This window comes from Xiphophorus hellerii, chromosome 6, assembly GCF_003331165.1.
Source record: "Xiphophorus hellerii strain 12219 chromosome 6, Xiphophorus_hellerii-4.1, whole genome shotgun sequence".
NCBI lineage: Eukaryota > Metazoa > Chordata > Actinopteri > Cyprinodontiformes > Poeciliidae > Xiphophorus > Xiphophorus hellerii.
In genome coordinates this window covers 26,786,993-26,804,741 of record NC_045677.1, presented here as the reverse complement: position 1 = coordinate 26,804,741, position 17,749 = coordinate 26,786,993, and the positions used below count along the sequence as shown (strand labels likewise).

The following is a 17,749-nucleotide window of genomic DNA, read 5'->3' as shown; positions in this document are numbered from 1 at the left end:
AGTATAAATTTTTAAAAAGTTGCATATTGCAGCTTTAAGACGGCAGAAAAAATTTGTTTTTTCATGAACACTTTTGTTTTCCGCTGCACCGATTAAAATGAGTTATCTAACTTCTCCAGTATGTATTTAACTTCGTATCTTTGCTGTTTTTCAGATATGCCTCTCCACGTCCGGCGCAGCAGTGACCCCGCCCTGATCACCATCAACGGGCCATTCAGCGCCTCGGAGTTGCGGGTCCAAACCGAAGAGCCTCCATCCAGGAAGAACCCGACTCGCTGGTCCACCACTGCCGGCTTCCTGAAGGCTCGCCATTCCTCAGGCACAAACAGCCTAGAGAGGAAGGTGGGTGTTAAACTGATGACTTGCTATAAATCACATCTACTTTAGGGGTAAAACTTTTGTTTTGTGTGTAGAGCAAAGGTTTGGACACGTACCGCAGCCTGCCGAGGGACGCAGGGACCTGGTCCAATCAGAGAGAGTTTCAGAGAGACACGGCCAGGTCGTCGCTCAGCGCCAACCACCCCATGGTGGACCGCTGGCTGGAAAAACAAGAGCAGGTGAGCAAACACATCCAAGCACCCACCACACAAAAAAAACTTTTAAAAATCCCTACGTGGATTCAAATCTGCATAGTTTTTTTTATTTTTGAGAAGTGGGCAAATTTTTCTTGACCAAAACGTCTGGACAGATGAGATCACAGCGGAAACGTTTGGATGTGATGCATCAAGTTGCCAGTGATCCCAAACCCAGCATCAAAACTACTGCACAATGGCTGAAAAAGAAAATAAACAAGGGTTTTGCAATGGTCTAGTCAAAGTCCAGACCCCAACATGACTGAAATCATGTGGTGACACTTGGAATGATTTAATTTGCCGCCTAACTGCATTTCCAGTTATGACAATTAACTGTTTTTGGAGTTTTTTATGACAAGATTTTCACTGATAATGCGACTTTCAATTGTGGAAATCACAATAAAATAACTTTCTACTATTTCTATTGTAAAAAAATAGTGCTAGGACTCTATTAACATTTTTGATCAAGTTAATTTTACGAACTGTAATTCATAAAATTACATGTATATATGGTTTTTATAATCAAAAACCATATATTGACAAATATTTTCAATTAAAAAAGATTTTTTCATGCTAAATTATATAATGAATAGAGACATGAACTCAACAACAGTTTGAGAGATCAGATCGTTTTTTGAAATGGGATGTCGATTGATGTCAGATTTATATTAAAAATAATAAAAAATGCACCTACCTGCATTAACATTTTGATTGTGTTAAAACCTTTGTCATTAATTAATTAAAATGAACACTAATATTTTACTTTGTTGACTCCTGTGGTTGATAGTTTGGACACCGTCGGGTTAAACCAACAACATTGTGAAAACCTGATTAATTGTGGCTAACAGACCTGAATGAGGCGCCGGTTTAGCTTAGGCTGTGTTTTAATAAGCCGAGTGTGAAGTTTTCATTTTGGTGAAAAAGTACTTAAGCTTACCGAGTCGTGTAACTATAAACCACAAAGTCGTAAACCGACCACTGTTTCATGTTTTCACGGCTCCGTTGGTCAGGAAACTGTTATTTTTTCAGTCACATCTTTACAGTGAAAGGTACGTAGATAATTATGGATGTGGCTTGTTTTTGTTCGTACATGCTGATTTATCCATTTAGGTATTTTTTGTATCTATGTTTCCTCCATGTTTAAATAGTATTTCCCACAGCGGGTTTAGATTTTCTCCATCTATCTGAAGCGTTTTGCTACTCGGTTTTCCTCCATGTTTCAGTAAGACGGGGGTTAAAAGGCGCAGCTCACTGCAGGAATGTCGTTAGTATTAATAGCTTTAAGACGTCCATCAGACTTTTTCCTCGAACTCATCCACACTCAGCTTCCCGTCGCTCTGAGAACCCGAGCGCTCATCATAACATTCATCTGTTGTTTTATCCTTTTCTCTGTGTGACTATGAATCTGCTTGACTTGAGTTCACAGTGAAAGAAACTTTTTCTTTCTCCCAATTTTTTGTTTGCTGCCACAAATCTGAATCAAAGTTCCAGAAAACTGCAAAACAGCTGAAACACTGAGTTCCTTTAAATCCAGGCTACGAACCCACCTGTTTAAAGTTGCTTTTGAAAACCGAACAGATGGAACATATGTTGATGACTTTGATGATGACGCTCGTCAAAGTTTAATGTTTACTAGTTTCTCAATTATGTTGTTTTTACTTTTTATTTCTGTATTTTTATGATGGAAAGCACTTTGTTGGTGAAATATGCTGTACAAATAAACTTGATTGAAATTACTTTTTCAAAGTGAAATGTAGAATCCGTTATTAAATTCCACTGGCCATTTATTTAGCTACATGCTAATTACTTTGGCTAAAGCTAGTTAAAGCTTTTTGGATGGAGTTTTTCTGCAGTAGATGCTCATTACGAGTAACGTGGAACAATATTTTTGTGTTGCGATCATAGTAAAAGTGAGGATTTTAAGTACATATCTCTAGAATTGCAGCACGTTGGAGTAGCTCTGCTTCTTCGGCTCTGATTTGTCCTTTTCAGTAGATTTTTGTTTATTTTTCCTGTTGAGTCGTTGCTAGAGAAAAGGAGGAAGTTCCCCTACTCCAACGTTTCTCTGGCTGGCTTTCGAACCATACGGCCAGACAGAGATTTAAAGAAAAGCGGCAAAAGCAAACGAAGTGGATTAGCAGAGCTAGTCAGAACTTGTTTCTGTCATCCAGGACGTGTTGCTGTGAAATATCATCTCTGGCCCAGAATATTGAGTTGTTAGCATGTCGTTATAATTATTAAACTGTAACACAGCAACAATCTTCAGTCAGAGGCCTCTTCAGGTTTGTTGCAATACTGACTGCTACTGGAGGATCCCATCATCATCCACAACTATTCTTGAGTTAAAACATTTATTTTCTTCAGGATTAATAAAGTGTTTTTGAGCTGAATATGAAGACAAATTAGTAAAAAATTAAATGCTTGTTTTAAAGAAATCAAAATAGTATCATTAAATAAAGCTTAAATAAATAGAAAAATATACAAAAATTATGAATCTGTCGGACCCTGACCAATACAAATATTTATTTTCTTTTTTTCAAACTGTTTGTGTTTAGTTGAAACTATAAAAAATTACCAATGATCGGATCAGATTATTGGTTACAACGAGCCCAAAAATCCAGTTTAACATTTTTTTTCTACGTTTTTTGGTTCAGTCTTTTAGTTTTAATGACTTTTCCATGTCTGGGTAATTTAGAGATATAAATTAATTAGAGGAATTTAAAAAATTGGTATATATAAAAAATATTTCTCAGACAATAAGTTACTGGGTGTTCAAGATGCCTGAGAAACTTTTTTTCTACTGGACTCCAAAATAAACTCTGGCTTCTTGGAAACTAAATGTAAAGATGGAAAGTGAGCACATTACATAAGTTATGTATATGTTTGGTGTTGGATTACAGCGTCTCAGGCTGCCCAGTCTTCCAGTCTGCTGTAAGTGTTTAACGTCTCTGATTGAGAAGCTCACTTTGTTCCTGGAAGGATGTTACAACTCGGCCGGATGACGAGAACCGCGCTGGTGCCGGTCCAGATTAATCACATAAAACAACAGAACAAAAGTCCATGAAATACTGAAAAAACACAACATCTTACCAAGAACCTTTGGTCTAGATTCTAGGGAAAGTATATTAAAACACTTGAAATAAGACAAAACTAAATTAAAAGTAAATTTGTTTTAAGTAAATAATTCTTGTATATAGATGTAAAAGCACTAGTTTTATTGGCAGATTTTTTTCACTTGCAACAAAACATTTTTTCTGTTTTAAGTGAAAAAAATCTCCCAATGAAACTAGTGCTTTTACATCTATATCTTCATAAATTTATGATCAACTAATGAAGAAGCTTATTTATTTTTGCTGCAAAGTTACTTTTAAGTTTTTTTTTATCTTATTTCAAAAATATTTGCACTAGAAACTTAATTAAAACACCTCAATGACGTAAATACATAAATGTTTAAATCTTGAAATAAATCAGTAAAACTGTGATTGATAATTTGAATTGAAATTATTTTTTGTATATCTTATCTTACTATGGGGAAATTTATGTTTTTGTTTGAGAAGTCCGGGTCTCTTGTGACTACACCTGAGTGAAATAGTTAATTTTCACCAGCCTTATGGTTCAGGAAGACCATTTTGAACAGAGCTTGAAGAAAACAGTTCATTTAAGTCATGGGTTTGCAGCTTTTACTACCTTTTACGGAGTCATTTATGCTTTTAAACCAGCCAAGTAAAACTCATTTCCAGATGCAAGTGTCACACAACTATTTAAAAAAAAGACAATGTAGAACTTAGGAAATGTGTTATTTTTAAAGAAGCACAATTTTATTTATATTTTTAGGATTTAAAATTGACATACAATTTAGCTTTTTGTTTGTGGAATGGAGAATGATGTAAAGCACATAAATTAAGAACAGCTCTAAAAACATTACTTGTAATTTTACCCACTTGCGAGTCAGGAGCCGCAGGTTGTGGTGAAAAAAGGTTAAATCTGAAGAAAATTCTCCTAGTGAAACCAGTTTCTGATTATTTTTATTGACCTTTCACACAACAGTCACACTGAAAATATTTGGCACAAATAAGCCAAGAGAGCCTTTTTATCCTGCAGCGTCGGAAACCTTTATCAAGACAAATTATAATAGTAAGTGGAAGAAGAATCAGACGCCGAGAATAGAATACCCAGTGATTTTAATTAGAACAGAGCGGCTTGGGAATGATGAATTAGGCGAAGCAATTTCCTGGAGTTGGCTCCATCTGATCTTCCCAGAATAAATAACACGGAGCTGGCCGCTTTCAGAACGGAGGCTCGCGTAATGAAGAATGCCGCGAGTTCGGCTCGGTCCGCGTCCAAATGGATGGATCCGGAGTGGCGACGCGTGCGCCGACACGTACGGAGATGGAGGGGGGAAAAATGAAGAAGAGGAGGAACCGCAAAGGTTTGGAGCCGCGTTCCAGGCTCCTGAAGCTACCAGTTGGCAACAGGTTGGGGGTCGCCATGGCAACAAGGGAGCTGTCAGTCGAGTGTGTATTAATGAAAGCTGGTTGAAGGTGCAGCGGCTGCAAAAAAAACGAAAGCAGGCCTCCTCTGCTGTGTGTGTGTTTTTGTTTGTATCATGGAGTCGTTTCTGCATCGGTGTGTGTGGGTGTGTGTGTGCGTGTGTGTGTGTGGAGGGGGGGCGTGTGTGTGTGTTTACGATTTCATATGTCAAAAAAAATCCAAGAAGTCTTCGACTGCATTGCAAATCAACCAATTACAGAGGAAGAGGCGAAAAGCCGGCGAGCCAGCCTCCTGCGGTGTCAGTGAGCTGAACCTGCAGCAATCAACGCCACAACACACACACACACACGTGCCGACACACGCACACGTGTGGCGCGCTGTCTGGGTCAGCCTTCAGTCCTCACCTCTGCGGGCGAACGGCGGTCTCTGCGGACTCCAAGTGTCACAGCGTGTCGGCTTGTGTTTGTTACATCCACTCTGCTGCTTTTTGAAAATCTCCTCGCTCTGTTAGCGGAGCTTTTTGTTGAAGCTTTTTATTTTAAATCGCCAATTTATGCCTTTGTTTGATGCTCTTTGTGTTCGTCTGAGACCTACAGTGGAGATGCTGCAACGAAATAAAGTGGAGATTAAAGCTGAAGAGCTCAGCTTTCATCAATCAATCAATCAAGTTTATTTGTACAACACATTTCAGCAACAAGTCAGTTCAAAGTGCTTTGCATCATAAAAACAGAAACCAGTAACAAACATCACATTTTGTGCCGTCATCAATACACATCAAATATGTTACTCAAACTCCATTTATAATGGTTCAAAAGCAAAACAAGTGAGTTTTTAGTCCTGATTTAAAGGAACTCTGTGTTTCAGCTGTTTTCCAGTTTTCTGGGCTTTTGTTCCAGATTTGTGGTGCATAGAAGCTGAATGCTGCATCTCCATGTTTGGTTCTGGAGGGGAAATTGGTAGAAACAGACGTTGTTTACTGCTGATAGTCCAAGTTTAGTTTAATAGTTTATTTAAAACTGGGAAAATATGCAAAGATCATTAATAAAAGATGTTTTCACCAGATTAAGAAAGTTAATAAAACAGTCTATCATAAAGAGTTTGTTTCATTCTGTAATGCCTTTGAATGAGAAGTTTATGTTTGGGTTTTCTGCAGTGATTACAGTAAAGTCCATATCCTGTTCCAACACAGAATGAAAATCCTGGAAAAGTTTGAAGTTTGATGCATTTTTCTCCTCAACATTGGTTCATGAATCTAAAGGAAAATAGAAAAACATTAAAAAAATACAGACTATTCCCAACACCTCCATCAAAACATTACACCTACATTTTTGTTCGGCCATCATATCAAGCGTCACACTTCTTTTAGTGTTCATTCACACCAGCCCTGTTTAGTTCGCTTTAATCCAACCAGTTTGTTTGTCTAGAAAGTCCAGATTGTTTGCAGAGGTGTGAATATGTAATGAAATTCTGATGTGGACTAATAAAGCAAACTCTGGTCCATCTGCAAAAACCTCGGTCTCGGTTCGGTTGAAGTGAACTCTGGTGCAGTTCGAATGTATATGTGAATGCTAATCAGGCCAAAGACCGCTCCAAAACCAAGAAATGGACTACAGCACAGGGCATTCTGGGTAAATACACAAAATCAATTGCGCAAGGCTAGCGCTAGCGGGAGAAATGGCTCGTGGTCTTTTACCAAAGACAAAATAGAAATCCTACGACTTCTAAAATCTGATGCCACTCCATTTTTGTTTACATTTTGTGAGGAAGGAAGTTGCACTCAGTGTCTTTTTCAGAGGTTTTTGTGTCGTTTTTTTCAGTGGTGCAGCGCCCCCACAGGTGAGGAGGGGAGCAGATTTTTAAAAGGGTTTAGTTTGTTTGGTGCAGTGCAGTGTGAAAGAGAACAGCACCAGCTGAAAATGAAACAAATGTTGCCGTTTTGGTCCCCGAAATCGAGTCTACCGGACCATGAGGTGTGAAAACACTTCAGGTTGTTTCCGTAAGCAGCAGACATACAATGTCAAAAAAAAAAAAAGAAAAAAAAAAAGATCAGAATAAGGATCTAAAACATTCATTCTGCCTGCAGTATCGCCTTCAAACTCCAGTTCTTTTCAGAATGTCTTTGCTATCACCTAATTTTGCTGCAGTTGATGGTGATCCCCAGGTGAAGGTTAGACTAATTCTCTACCAGCTGTAACAAACATTGAGTTTGTTTCTCACTCTGGGATGTTAGCAGAAGAGCTAAATTTGATTCAGTTTTTGTTTGCACGGCTGCTGCTGCGTCCTCGGTTATTAGCCTGCAGAGGATCAGCGTTATCCCTCACGGCTTTGTGGAAACATCTGCACACACTCCACTCAGACACCTCCAGACCTGATGCGTAAAATAAATGCATCATTTCAATGCGGGAGTGCTGAAATACACAGAGCACAAAGTTATACAGGAAGCGTCTCCTACAAGCATCTTACAACTCGGCTCTGCCTGCACACTAACAAGTTTGTGTGCAGCGCGTACGTGCGGCGGAGGGTTGAGTCCCTCAGGTGCACCCTGCAGCTTTAGAGGGATGAATCATGCCGGCCTGAGCCATATGCTCATAAATCACTTCAGACTGTGTGAACGCTCACCTGAATGTGCATGCATAATGCACAGGAAAACCGGCATGCTCAGACCGGCTCTGTGTGCTGTGAGTGTGTTTCTGCTGTGCATGTTGTGTGTTTGGATGTTAGATGGATGAAAGTGAAGCTCTGCGGCGTTTCAGGGCGGCAGGGTGTGTGTAGGTGCAGAGCGAGTGGCCAGCAGGTGCTGCTGTGGAGCTGCTACTGAAGTCCTGCAGGTTGGTGTGTCTGTAGGTGTGTGTGTGTGTTTTCTCTTCTGTTTGTACTATATGCTGGTGGTGTGTGAATGGATGCACAGATAAATGCTGTAGGTGTGTGTTTGTGTTTGCAGATGTCTGAACATTTCAGTGTTAATCTAGTCACCTTGTTATAATGAGCCTTTAGTCTGACTCTCTTCTCACTTTTCCATCTGTATTGTGAACCTTATTGTTGTGTCTCACACCTAACAGCTTTTTTCTTACTCACCGCTCCATTTCCAGGCTTCACATTAGATTATTATATCTTCTCTCATTGTCTCCACTTACTCCTCTGCTTTCCTCTTTCGTCTCACCTCCAATAATCTTCACTCTCTGCCTTTGATATTCCGTCATCAGATGTAATTTAGTAGCACCTATCAGTAATTGTGGTCTTTTTGTCCAGGCTGCATGTTTAGAAACCGTGTGGCCGGCATACGAGGCGGAGTTAAAGGTTTTTAGACTCTCTGAACTTAATGAAGTGGCTTCTGCATGTTGCAAAAATAAGCAATCAAGAGTTCAGGCCTGAAACCAGTAGTGATCTAATTTATCAAACATGCTTCAGGCTACAGATGCATTACGATCAATATCAATTAAGAAAACCAAGTGAATCGATTAGATCTTTTGGCCAGTTGGTTATCTAACACTTTTTAGAGCCGTGCAATAAAACTTAGAATTTTATCGCAATATTTTATGGTACTCAACTGTGTGGTAAAAACAAGCACATTTTCCCCTGAAAAACATTCCCATTTACAATACGCTTCTTCATTTACTAAAAATTGTGCGATTTAGGGCGCGCCGTGGTGGCGTAGCGGTTAGCGCGACCCGTATTTGGAGGCCTTGAGTCCTCGACGCGGCTGTCGCGAGTTCGACTCCCGGACCCGACGACATTTGCCGCATGTCTTCCCCCCTCTCCTTCCCTGTTTCCTGTCAGCCTACTTTCGTAAAAGGGACACTAGAGCCCACAAAAGACCCCCTGGAGGGGTACAAAAAAAAAAAAAAAAAGAAAAAAATTGTGCGATTTACATCACTAAACTGCACACAGTAAATACAATATTTTGTACTTAATGATATTTATTGAGGCTGTTGTAGGATAAACAGTGGAGAAAGTAGCAAAGATAACATTTCCGATCATACTGTCAGGTTTGTTTTTTAGCTGAAATTCTTATAAGAAATGTTTCATTATAAACGTTAAACGATACAATAAAGACTCGCCCGTACCGCGCACTGTACTCACATTTGTGATTTCACAGTAGCTAGCGTAGCGCTTGCTACAGTTCCCACGCTTTCTGCCACTGGACAGCAGCATGCTTAATGAGCTAGCTGAGGGCCTGGCGCCATTTTTTGCCACCAGGCAGCCTTTGCTCAGTGTCAGCAGAGATTAGCCATGTTGCTCCACAATTGGGTATAAAGTCGGCGTTTTCTTCTTCTTGAGTTTTTAGCGGTGGACAAAGTGAGGATTGTGGGTCAGAATCGACATACCGTTCCACAAATAATTTGGAGTCACATTTCCACAAAAACATATGTAAATACTGAATTGATTATTGTGCACCGTAAATATTTCCTAAAATATGTTTGTCAGACATGCTTCTTCTGCTTCTTGGGCACTAACGCAATAAAATAAATTTTTATGAGGGATAATCTTATTGCACTCTAAATCGAACTGTGTCCATTTTACACTCTCAAACTGTCATCAGTCCCTCTTCTGCTCAGCTGTCTCTGTAACTTTGGAGATTTCTCTAAATCATCCAGAGTCCTGGATGCTATCAACCTTTTTTCTTCTGTGTGGACAGAGAAGGTAAAAAAAAAAGAAAATCTCTTTGTCATCTGAAGTTGCTGCCAGACCAGCTGACATCCCATCTCAACCTGATTTCTATGTCAAATCATATTTTTTTTAACAGTCCATACTGAGTTTCTCTCTGAAAAAGGGGAAACAGGCAGAGAGAACATTTAGAGGAGGAGATTCAAGGTTTGTACGCAGGCGTGAAATGATTTGAAAATTCTTGAATTTCAATTAGGTGTTTTCAAGGTTTAGAAAGTCCTTGATTTCTGTTTAAAGTCCTTGAAGGTGCTTGATATTCAAACTACACAGATTTGTAATCAAGTGCAATCTATCATTTGGATAATAGCTAAAATTTGGAAAACATTATTTATAGTTGAAACCAAATATTTTCATACACCTAACAACATCACACATTTTTCCTCCCTGCCTGAAGTTAAATCTGACTAAAATTTCCTTGTTTTTCGTCAGTTTAAATTCCCAAAATTATTTATATCTGCTAAAAGCCTGAAAACATATTTATAATGTTTTTTAGGGATTTTATTTTTGTAAATGTTTTTGTATAGTGTGTTTGAGCATTTTATGTGGAAAGTTATTTACCTTAATAGGATTAGTTTGGATTGTTTCAATGTAATGAATATATATTATTCCTAATGACTCAATTACTTAGTGATCGTCTTATATATCAAACATTATTGAAATTGGGGGATTTTTTTGTTTAATTAGTGTTTTGTTCTGTATGTTGTCTGTGAGACATTTCAAGACTTCATTATATTTTAGTTAGACTTTTCCCAGCTGTATAATGTAGAATACTACCACTAATAAGTATTAGTAAGAGTAATAAATAATAAATATATTATTGAATTGATTCAGTCTTTTTTAGTTAATTTGAATTGTTTTTAACACCAAAATGAGGCGCTGGAAAAGTTTGAAAACTTACTGTTGGAAAAGTGTGAACTCTGATTTAATTTAAGTATTGTCTTCTTCAAATCTAAAGTTTAATTTTTATAATTAAACAATCTTTGTCTGAATTTTTAGAATTTAAGAATAAAGCTTTGCCTCAAAACCGGTAAATCTCCACCTCTTTATGTTATTCCCCTCATTTTTCTTTCTCTCTGAGCTTTTCTTCTCCTTATCACATTTGATCTTTGGAGATTTCTGGGAGTTCGCTTCCCCTCCAGCTGGGAGGGACACGATGGGGAAACATGGAGCAGAGAGATGAAAGACGGCTCTCTTCGTCTCCAGGGTGAAACGTTCACCTGAGGGGCTTCTCCAGCTACAGAAACCTGCACAGCTATAAAACGACGTGTTCGTCACCTGCTACCCAAGTCTAATTACGCCAGAAGAGCGGCTTGCTCGGGTTGGACAGATGGCAGGTGTTTGCAGAAACGAAATCCACCTGTTGAGGCTTCTGAAGGTTCAGAGTTGCGCGCAGCAAAGCGACAAATCAGAGATGAAAATCTCAGATATGTAAAGCTGCTGCGCTCGGCGGGTTTATGAACAAGAGAGTTTATCAGCGGTTTATAAAACGATCAAAGACGGGATGAAGCGGACGACAACAGCGGCTGTGATCAGAGGAGACGATACGACAGAACAGGAACGCCGCAGATTATTAAAAGTCTGGTGAGCAGAGAAGATCCTGCCCACTGGAAGAAATGCACAATTCTCCATCTGCAACATAAAAATACTCTACATGTTTGGTTTCAGAGCTAATGCAGTTCTTCCCTGTTCATGTTTGGGTTTTCTCCAGGCACTCCAGTTTCCTCCTTCAGTCCAGAAACATGGAAGTTGTGTTAGAGATTCACAATCAGAGTTCGGTGGTAAAATAGTTGCATTTACTTGAGTAACTTATTGGAAAAAAATTACTTTTAGGAGCAGTTTTTACTTTCACTTATGTAATTTTACTACAAAGTATCGTTGCTCTTTCTGGCCCCGCTGAATGAAGAACAGTTTTTTTAACCAAATCCACCACACACGCACACACACACACACACCCCCACACACACACCTGCAGTTTTTATCAGTTTTTTATTGAAAGAAACTGATTTAGAATTTTTTTTCTCATCAATTATTTTTGATCTTTTTGATATTTTGATCTTTAAAGCACAAAAAATATTCACGTAACTTTATATTTTGGTCCATTTGATGATGCAGTTTTTTTTATATTAAATAATTGATGTTTTGATTAGTTACTCTGGACTTTAGTAGCTTTTTTACCAAATACTTTTTTACTCTTATATCAGTTAATTTCTTGGGCAGGTACCTTTTATTTTCACTTGTATAAAATATGTTGAAGTAGTTCTATTTGGATCCTGTTCCCTCCTTTCTTCATAATTGCTTTTGGGAGTGAATTTAAATCACTTAAATCTGATTTTTTTTTTTTTTTTACCATTTTTACAGAAAATTCGCAATAAAATTACAATCATGCATTAACATGAAAAATTGCGAGAATCTGTTGTTTTTTGCGTGAATTTCCGCAAAAAAACTAGCTTGACTAAAAGCAACTACAGAAATCCTAAAGTCTTTTTATTTTATGTTCACATAATCTGAACCAGTTAACGTAAAATCCTTCCCATAATCCCACCACTGTGTGAGATGCTCCTTTGCATTTGCACAGATCATCAATGTCCTGCTAACTTTAAAAAACATTTAGCTGCTGCATCAAGTATAAAATCTGTTGACAGAGCGGACATGCTGTTGACGCTCTAACTGCAGTCTTGTTTTTATTGTGACAGCAGTTAAATGCTTCAGCATGCAGTTAAAGGGAAAAAAGCAACCTGAATGTGTGTGTTGGATCAGGCTGGACAGTTTTATGTCCTTTACGAGAAAGGCATGTTGCACAGGATGATTTTTATACCTACATACATCTTGATGTCATTTTTACATCAGTTATCCTGCCATGAACACGCTTCCAAAAAGCTGGTTTGTGTAAAATTGGGATTAAATTAATAAGATGTTTTATTATTTTTTGCTTTATTTTGTATGTAAACCTTTTAATAAACACTTTTCTCCTTCACTTTGCTCTCTAGCGCCCCTATCTCATTTGGAAAGAGCTGGTATTATAAGAGGAAAGTGACATTATAGCTCTGAATGGACTGAAGAACAAGCAGCGAAAATGTAAATTATCGATTTACCTCGTCAGATCTTCGCTTCCGTTTATTGTTTTCTGCTGCAAACGGAAGTAAACATCTCAAGAAGCCGTTTATTTAGAGAAACATTCTCCTTCTACGCAGCGGCCATTGCTGGAGTCATTCACAACAACGGCCTGCATTATGAGATCTCGTCCTCGGTGTGTGAGGTTTTCCGTCGCTGTTGGCCTCCTCGTCTCAGTTTAGCCGGCCTCACCTCTCATTTCGCTCCGTAGCTGCAGCTCCGGTGGGAGTCCCATCCTGGTAAATGGTGCGTCTTGCAACAAGCTGCATGAGCAGCCGCAGCCCACCCAGGTCCGCTCCTCACTCCCTTACATCTGATGAAACGACATTCAGCAGCAGAAACTCGACACTGAAGCTGCTGTTGCTATAAATCTGAGAACATTGAGTATGTTTCAGGTTAAAATGCACACAGAGGGTTTATGGTAGCTGTAAAAATGCCTCCAGTTCCATAACATTAGTTATAGGTAAAGATCTTTATATCAAAAAACTCTGGTTAGCAAACTTTTTTCTTCTTTTTTTTTTTTTTAGCTACAGTACTTATCTCTGGTTTCTGCCTAAAATATTTTCTTCCTGTCAGTTTGTGCTTCATAACAGTTGATATCAATAAATATTGATTAGTGTTTTGTTTTTAAATATCTAAAATACTGCAACACTGGTGACCTGTCATCCCCAATTTTATACAAAATTTTCTCTCAAGCCGCTTTTCTCGTTTTCTCTTTTCACGCTACGCGAGTAGTGTTTTTATTTTTAAGCATTAATGAGGCCAGGTGTCTAAACGTTAAACTGCTGCTGCACAAGTTACTCAACAGGTTGTTGCTAGGTAACCAAAGTGTGAGTGAGTTGCTAGGTAACCAAAGTGTGAGGGATTGAGTTGATTCCACCAGCCTTGTTTATCTGGCTGTTAGAAGCCGAGCGGCTAAAGTCCTTCTCTGCCTACATTCCCCAGAATGCCGTGCGGTTCTGCATCGGAAGTTCAGTGAACTTATTGATCGTTGTAGTGGATGTGATATCTACTGATATTGATTATGTGTCATGCTACTAGAAATGCTTCATGATGCTCAACATTAAATTTCATGGATGCATTTTTCAGAAACAACTCATCAGAAAAACAAAAATTTTAGTTATTTCTCTCTCACCACAATCTTTATCCTCAGATGATCGGTGTGCAAACTTTTTGTCAAAATCATCAAAAGTACTCGAGCACCAATATGAAGGTCTGAAAAAAAGTCAATAAAATGTTGTCAGTCTATTTCTCCTCTACAAAACAGATCTTTCTTCAAAATCCTTGCAGCATTTAGCCAAGTTTAATAAATTGGTGTGTCTGAGAAACATTGTTAAATGTTTGTGGTCCTACAAACTATTATATATATTTTTAAAAAGCCAGTGAAAGAAAAATACTTTGTAGCTATAATTTTTCATTTAACTATACCTAGATGGAGTGTTTTGGACTCCACAAACCTTTTACTCTGTGCGGACCTCATGACCTCGTGTGCTTTTACGAGTTTTTTTTTTTTGCTGGTGTTGTTACGGGAACTGACGGTCTGACAGGACAATTTCAAAATCCCTCCCTAGCTCAGATTCTGATGCCGGCTTCTAGTCTTTCTCACGTTGTTTTTGCTGATTTTTAAACTGCAGCTTTTGTTCTAAAACTAAAAGAAAAGCAGAGAATCTTTCCACGTTTGAAGTTGTAAGCCTCCCTCCTGTCGTTCTTCATCCTGTGAATGAGCTTTGTCGCAGTTTGTCTTTGCCTGTGCCCCCCTGTCTGTCATTCTCTCTGTCTCTCTGCTTTTTCTGTTTTCTGTCCCATCACTCACTTTATCTCCTCTGCACTCTGCGGAACAGAAATCTGTTTTCTGATGCATTGCTCCGTATCATCTGCAGGATACAACTGTTTGGTATAATAAAGTGAGATCCAAACCCTTGAGGGATCTATGCCGACGCTGAAACTGAGTTTAGAAATAGCTGAGATTACTGCTGAGGCTTTAGGAGTCGACTGCAGAGCTTGTTTTGAGAAAATGTTGCTGAAATTAAGTTGCTACCAAATGAAAGACAGTAAAATTAGTACACACACACAGCTGGTTGGTTCTGTAATTTGGTTTTTGGGAATGAGAGTTTATATTTATAGGGTTGATTCTTGTTCATTATGACTTCCATAATTCTCCCTGACATATTTAATGTCTGCATTTAGGTCAAATCATGACTTATGGTGACATTTGAGATTAATATTCTCTTTAACAAGTGTCTTAGGAAAGACACTTGTTCATGCACTGAATATGCATGAATGCATGCACATTCAGAGTACAAGTTGAAACGGGGCAAATTACATGTACACACTTAGATATTGAACATCTTTAGAAGTAGATATTACATCTGCAGTCAGATGCAGCTGCCATACATCACTGAAGTTCTTTTTAAATTATTCAAGGAGATTGTATCCTTGTTTTTTATAGGCGACTCTGTGAAAAAATAGTTTAATTAAAAGGTGACGCGCAACGAGTTTAAAGGTGGGAATCCGCCCGAACCTTTTTATTGATGAAATTCAGTCTGAAATATAACAGTAGAAAGCACAAAATCTGAAATAACTTTCTTTGTGGCGACTGTTTTTAAAAACCGTGCCCTGTAGAGCCGATCTTAAGGTAAAAGTCTAAACAGTTTGTGTCCAGTATGTTTGTGGTCTGCAGAGATGTTGGGGAACGTCACATAGGCATGATTGACAGCGTTAAGACCCACCTCCTGTCTCTGATTGGTTGTTTCTTGTTAGCACTAGGTGAAGCCGGAGGAGCTCAGTTTTATATTTTTTACTTTTCTCATAGATTATCTGTTTCTTGCCAAGCTGTCACGACATTGTAACAGTTTTAACAAATATGTAAAAAAAAAAATAAAAAAAAGTTTTTATAAAAGTTGCATAATGCAGCTTTAATGGAAACACGGCAGTTTTGATAAAACTCTTGTTTTTTGATAAAAGGTTTTTGGCGGAAGGATGAGGTTGGATTATTTTTAGCCGTTTAAAAATTGTTTTATTTTGTAAAACTGCAGTGGAAACACATGATCAACAACTGGATGTTTCTACTGGCTCAAACCATGAAGAAGACGAGGAAGACGTGTTTTTAATGACTTAATGAACAAACCTTTTCATGTGGGATTTTAATTGAATGTCTTAATTAATGGAAACACTGCATTTGCAAATTTGCGTTTTTTCACCATTAGCGGAATATTGGCCAAGTTTTGCGCACATTTGAATGAAAACGCAGCACTGGTGGCAGCATTCTCCTGTAGTTTGTCGATGAACTATAGAAGCAAACTCTTTGTTCTTCGTTACAAGACGAGCCATACTATAATTTATTATGAATTTAGTCACTATATTCCAAAATGACCAACATTTGAAACCTACAAATGTAAAAACATGGAGGAATAGTAAACTCTTTTGGAGAACAGAGAGTGCTGAATCTTCAAACCCGAACGGGAAACGCTGTTCTGTGTGAGAAATCCCTGATGATGCCCGGTGAGTCCTCAGGTTATTGACGACGCCGTCCGCTCATCTGGATCTCATTATCAAACTGCCTTCCAGGGAGACTAATTGAATTAGCGCAGGGATTGGAGCGCTTGCTGTTAATGATGCGCTGCGGTCTTGTGGCGAGTCGAGCGCCGACATCTGTCAAACGTCGTTGGAAGATTCCAGTTATTCTCCGTGATTTAAACGTTATGAGGTCCACCTTATTTGTTTAATCCTTCAAAAGATATTTCTAAATAAAAACAACACTCATCTATGAATGAATGAACCTCCAGACATCTTCTGGGTTATTCTTACTTTCAGGATTTTTCCAGTAATTAAAGTTTTGCGCGGCGATGTTTTATCGTCCACTCAGGGAGCTTCTGATGAGCTTTGAGTGCTTTCTGTAAGGGTTGAGTGGAAATGTAAAGGCTCCTCTGTCAGATCAGCAAAGTGCTCACCTGCAGGGAGTTGAGTGTTTGAGTCGTCGTTTCTTGTTGCTTTCTGTGAAAGGGTCAAACACTCTCTGACCCAAACACCGGTGTTTACTCTTTCTCTCTGAGCAGAACGGATTTCATATAAACTTTTAAAGTTCTTGCGTGGAACCGGAGGGATTGCAGCTTTTACTCCGAATTCTAAGGTTATCGGTCGCACTGATGTTAAAGTTGAGTCACGAGTTTTTATTTATGAGTTTTATTGAAAATTAAATGAAGAAATACTGTTAGTAAAAACAATTAATCTACTCCATCAAAACGAATGTCCAAATGAAATAAAACTGTTTTTATTAATGGGGGAGCCTAGTTGGTCACAGTTTTATTTATTTCATAAAGGTGTTTAAGTTTATTTTATGAAATAATTAAAAATATAAATAATTGAGAAATACTCAGTCAAATAAATATATTCCCCATGAAATAAAAACACAAAACAATTTGAGTTTTTTCAAATTTGGAGCTTATTTTGTCAATCACAACTGTGTTTATTTTTAAAAAAAATTTCTTAATGGTGTTTTATCTTGCGAAACTACTTTACATATTTCAGAAACATTTATTTTTCAACATTTATGAATAAAAAATACTGTTAATTAATGGCAAATACTCTATTTCATAATTTTATTTTGTAATGTTACGTAATGTATTTCAGAGTTTTTCCACCAATTATAAAATAAAGTAATTTAAACATTTGTTAATAATTGGCATATATTCCAAAAAAATAATGAAATAAAAGACAATGTACTGTATATACTTATTTTATTTTATGGGGTTCTTATTTCACCCAATATCAGCCAAAACCATGATCTTCCTCTTCATCAGACTGCTAGACAACAACAGCTTCAGTCAGAAGCTTTTTCCGAGTCAGTGTAACACAGACTGCTACAGGAGATCCTTCCTGCCATCAGAATCTACCACAACTCTTTGTGGAAA

The 17,749-nt window shown here is 38.1% G+C and overlaps 1 protein-coding gene and 1 long non-coding RNA gene across 5 annotated transcripts in view; one reads left to right on the top strand and one right to left on the bottom strand.

The window, feature by feature from the left end:
• pard3ab (par-3 family cell polarity regulator alpha, b) overlaps window positions 1-17,749 on the top strand; it is a 257,273-nt gene that overhangs the window by 93,770 nt on the left and 145,754 nt on the right. For all 4 annotated transcript variants that reach the window (XM_032565195.1, XM_032565196.1, XM_032565194.1 and 1 more), the window contains exons 4-5: window positions 155-342; window positions 414-557. In XM_032565195.1, coding sequence (XP_032421086.1) covers window positions 155-342; window positions 414-557 — 332 coding nt within the window. The remainder of the gene's footprint in view (window positions 1-154; window positions 343-413; window positions 558-17,749) is intronic.
• LOC116721455 (uncharacterized) lies at window positions 218-13,196 on the bottom strand. Its single transcript, XR_004339603.1, has 4 exons — window positions 12,821-13,196; window positions 5,468-5,667; window positions 435-539; window positions 218-330 (listed from the first exon to the last, which is right to left on the bottom strand). It is a non-coding gene; the product is annotated as an uncharacterized LOC116721455 (long non-coding RNA).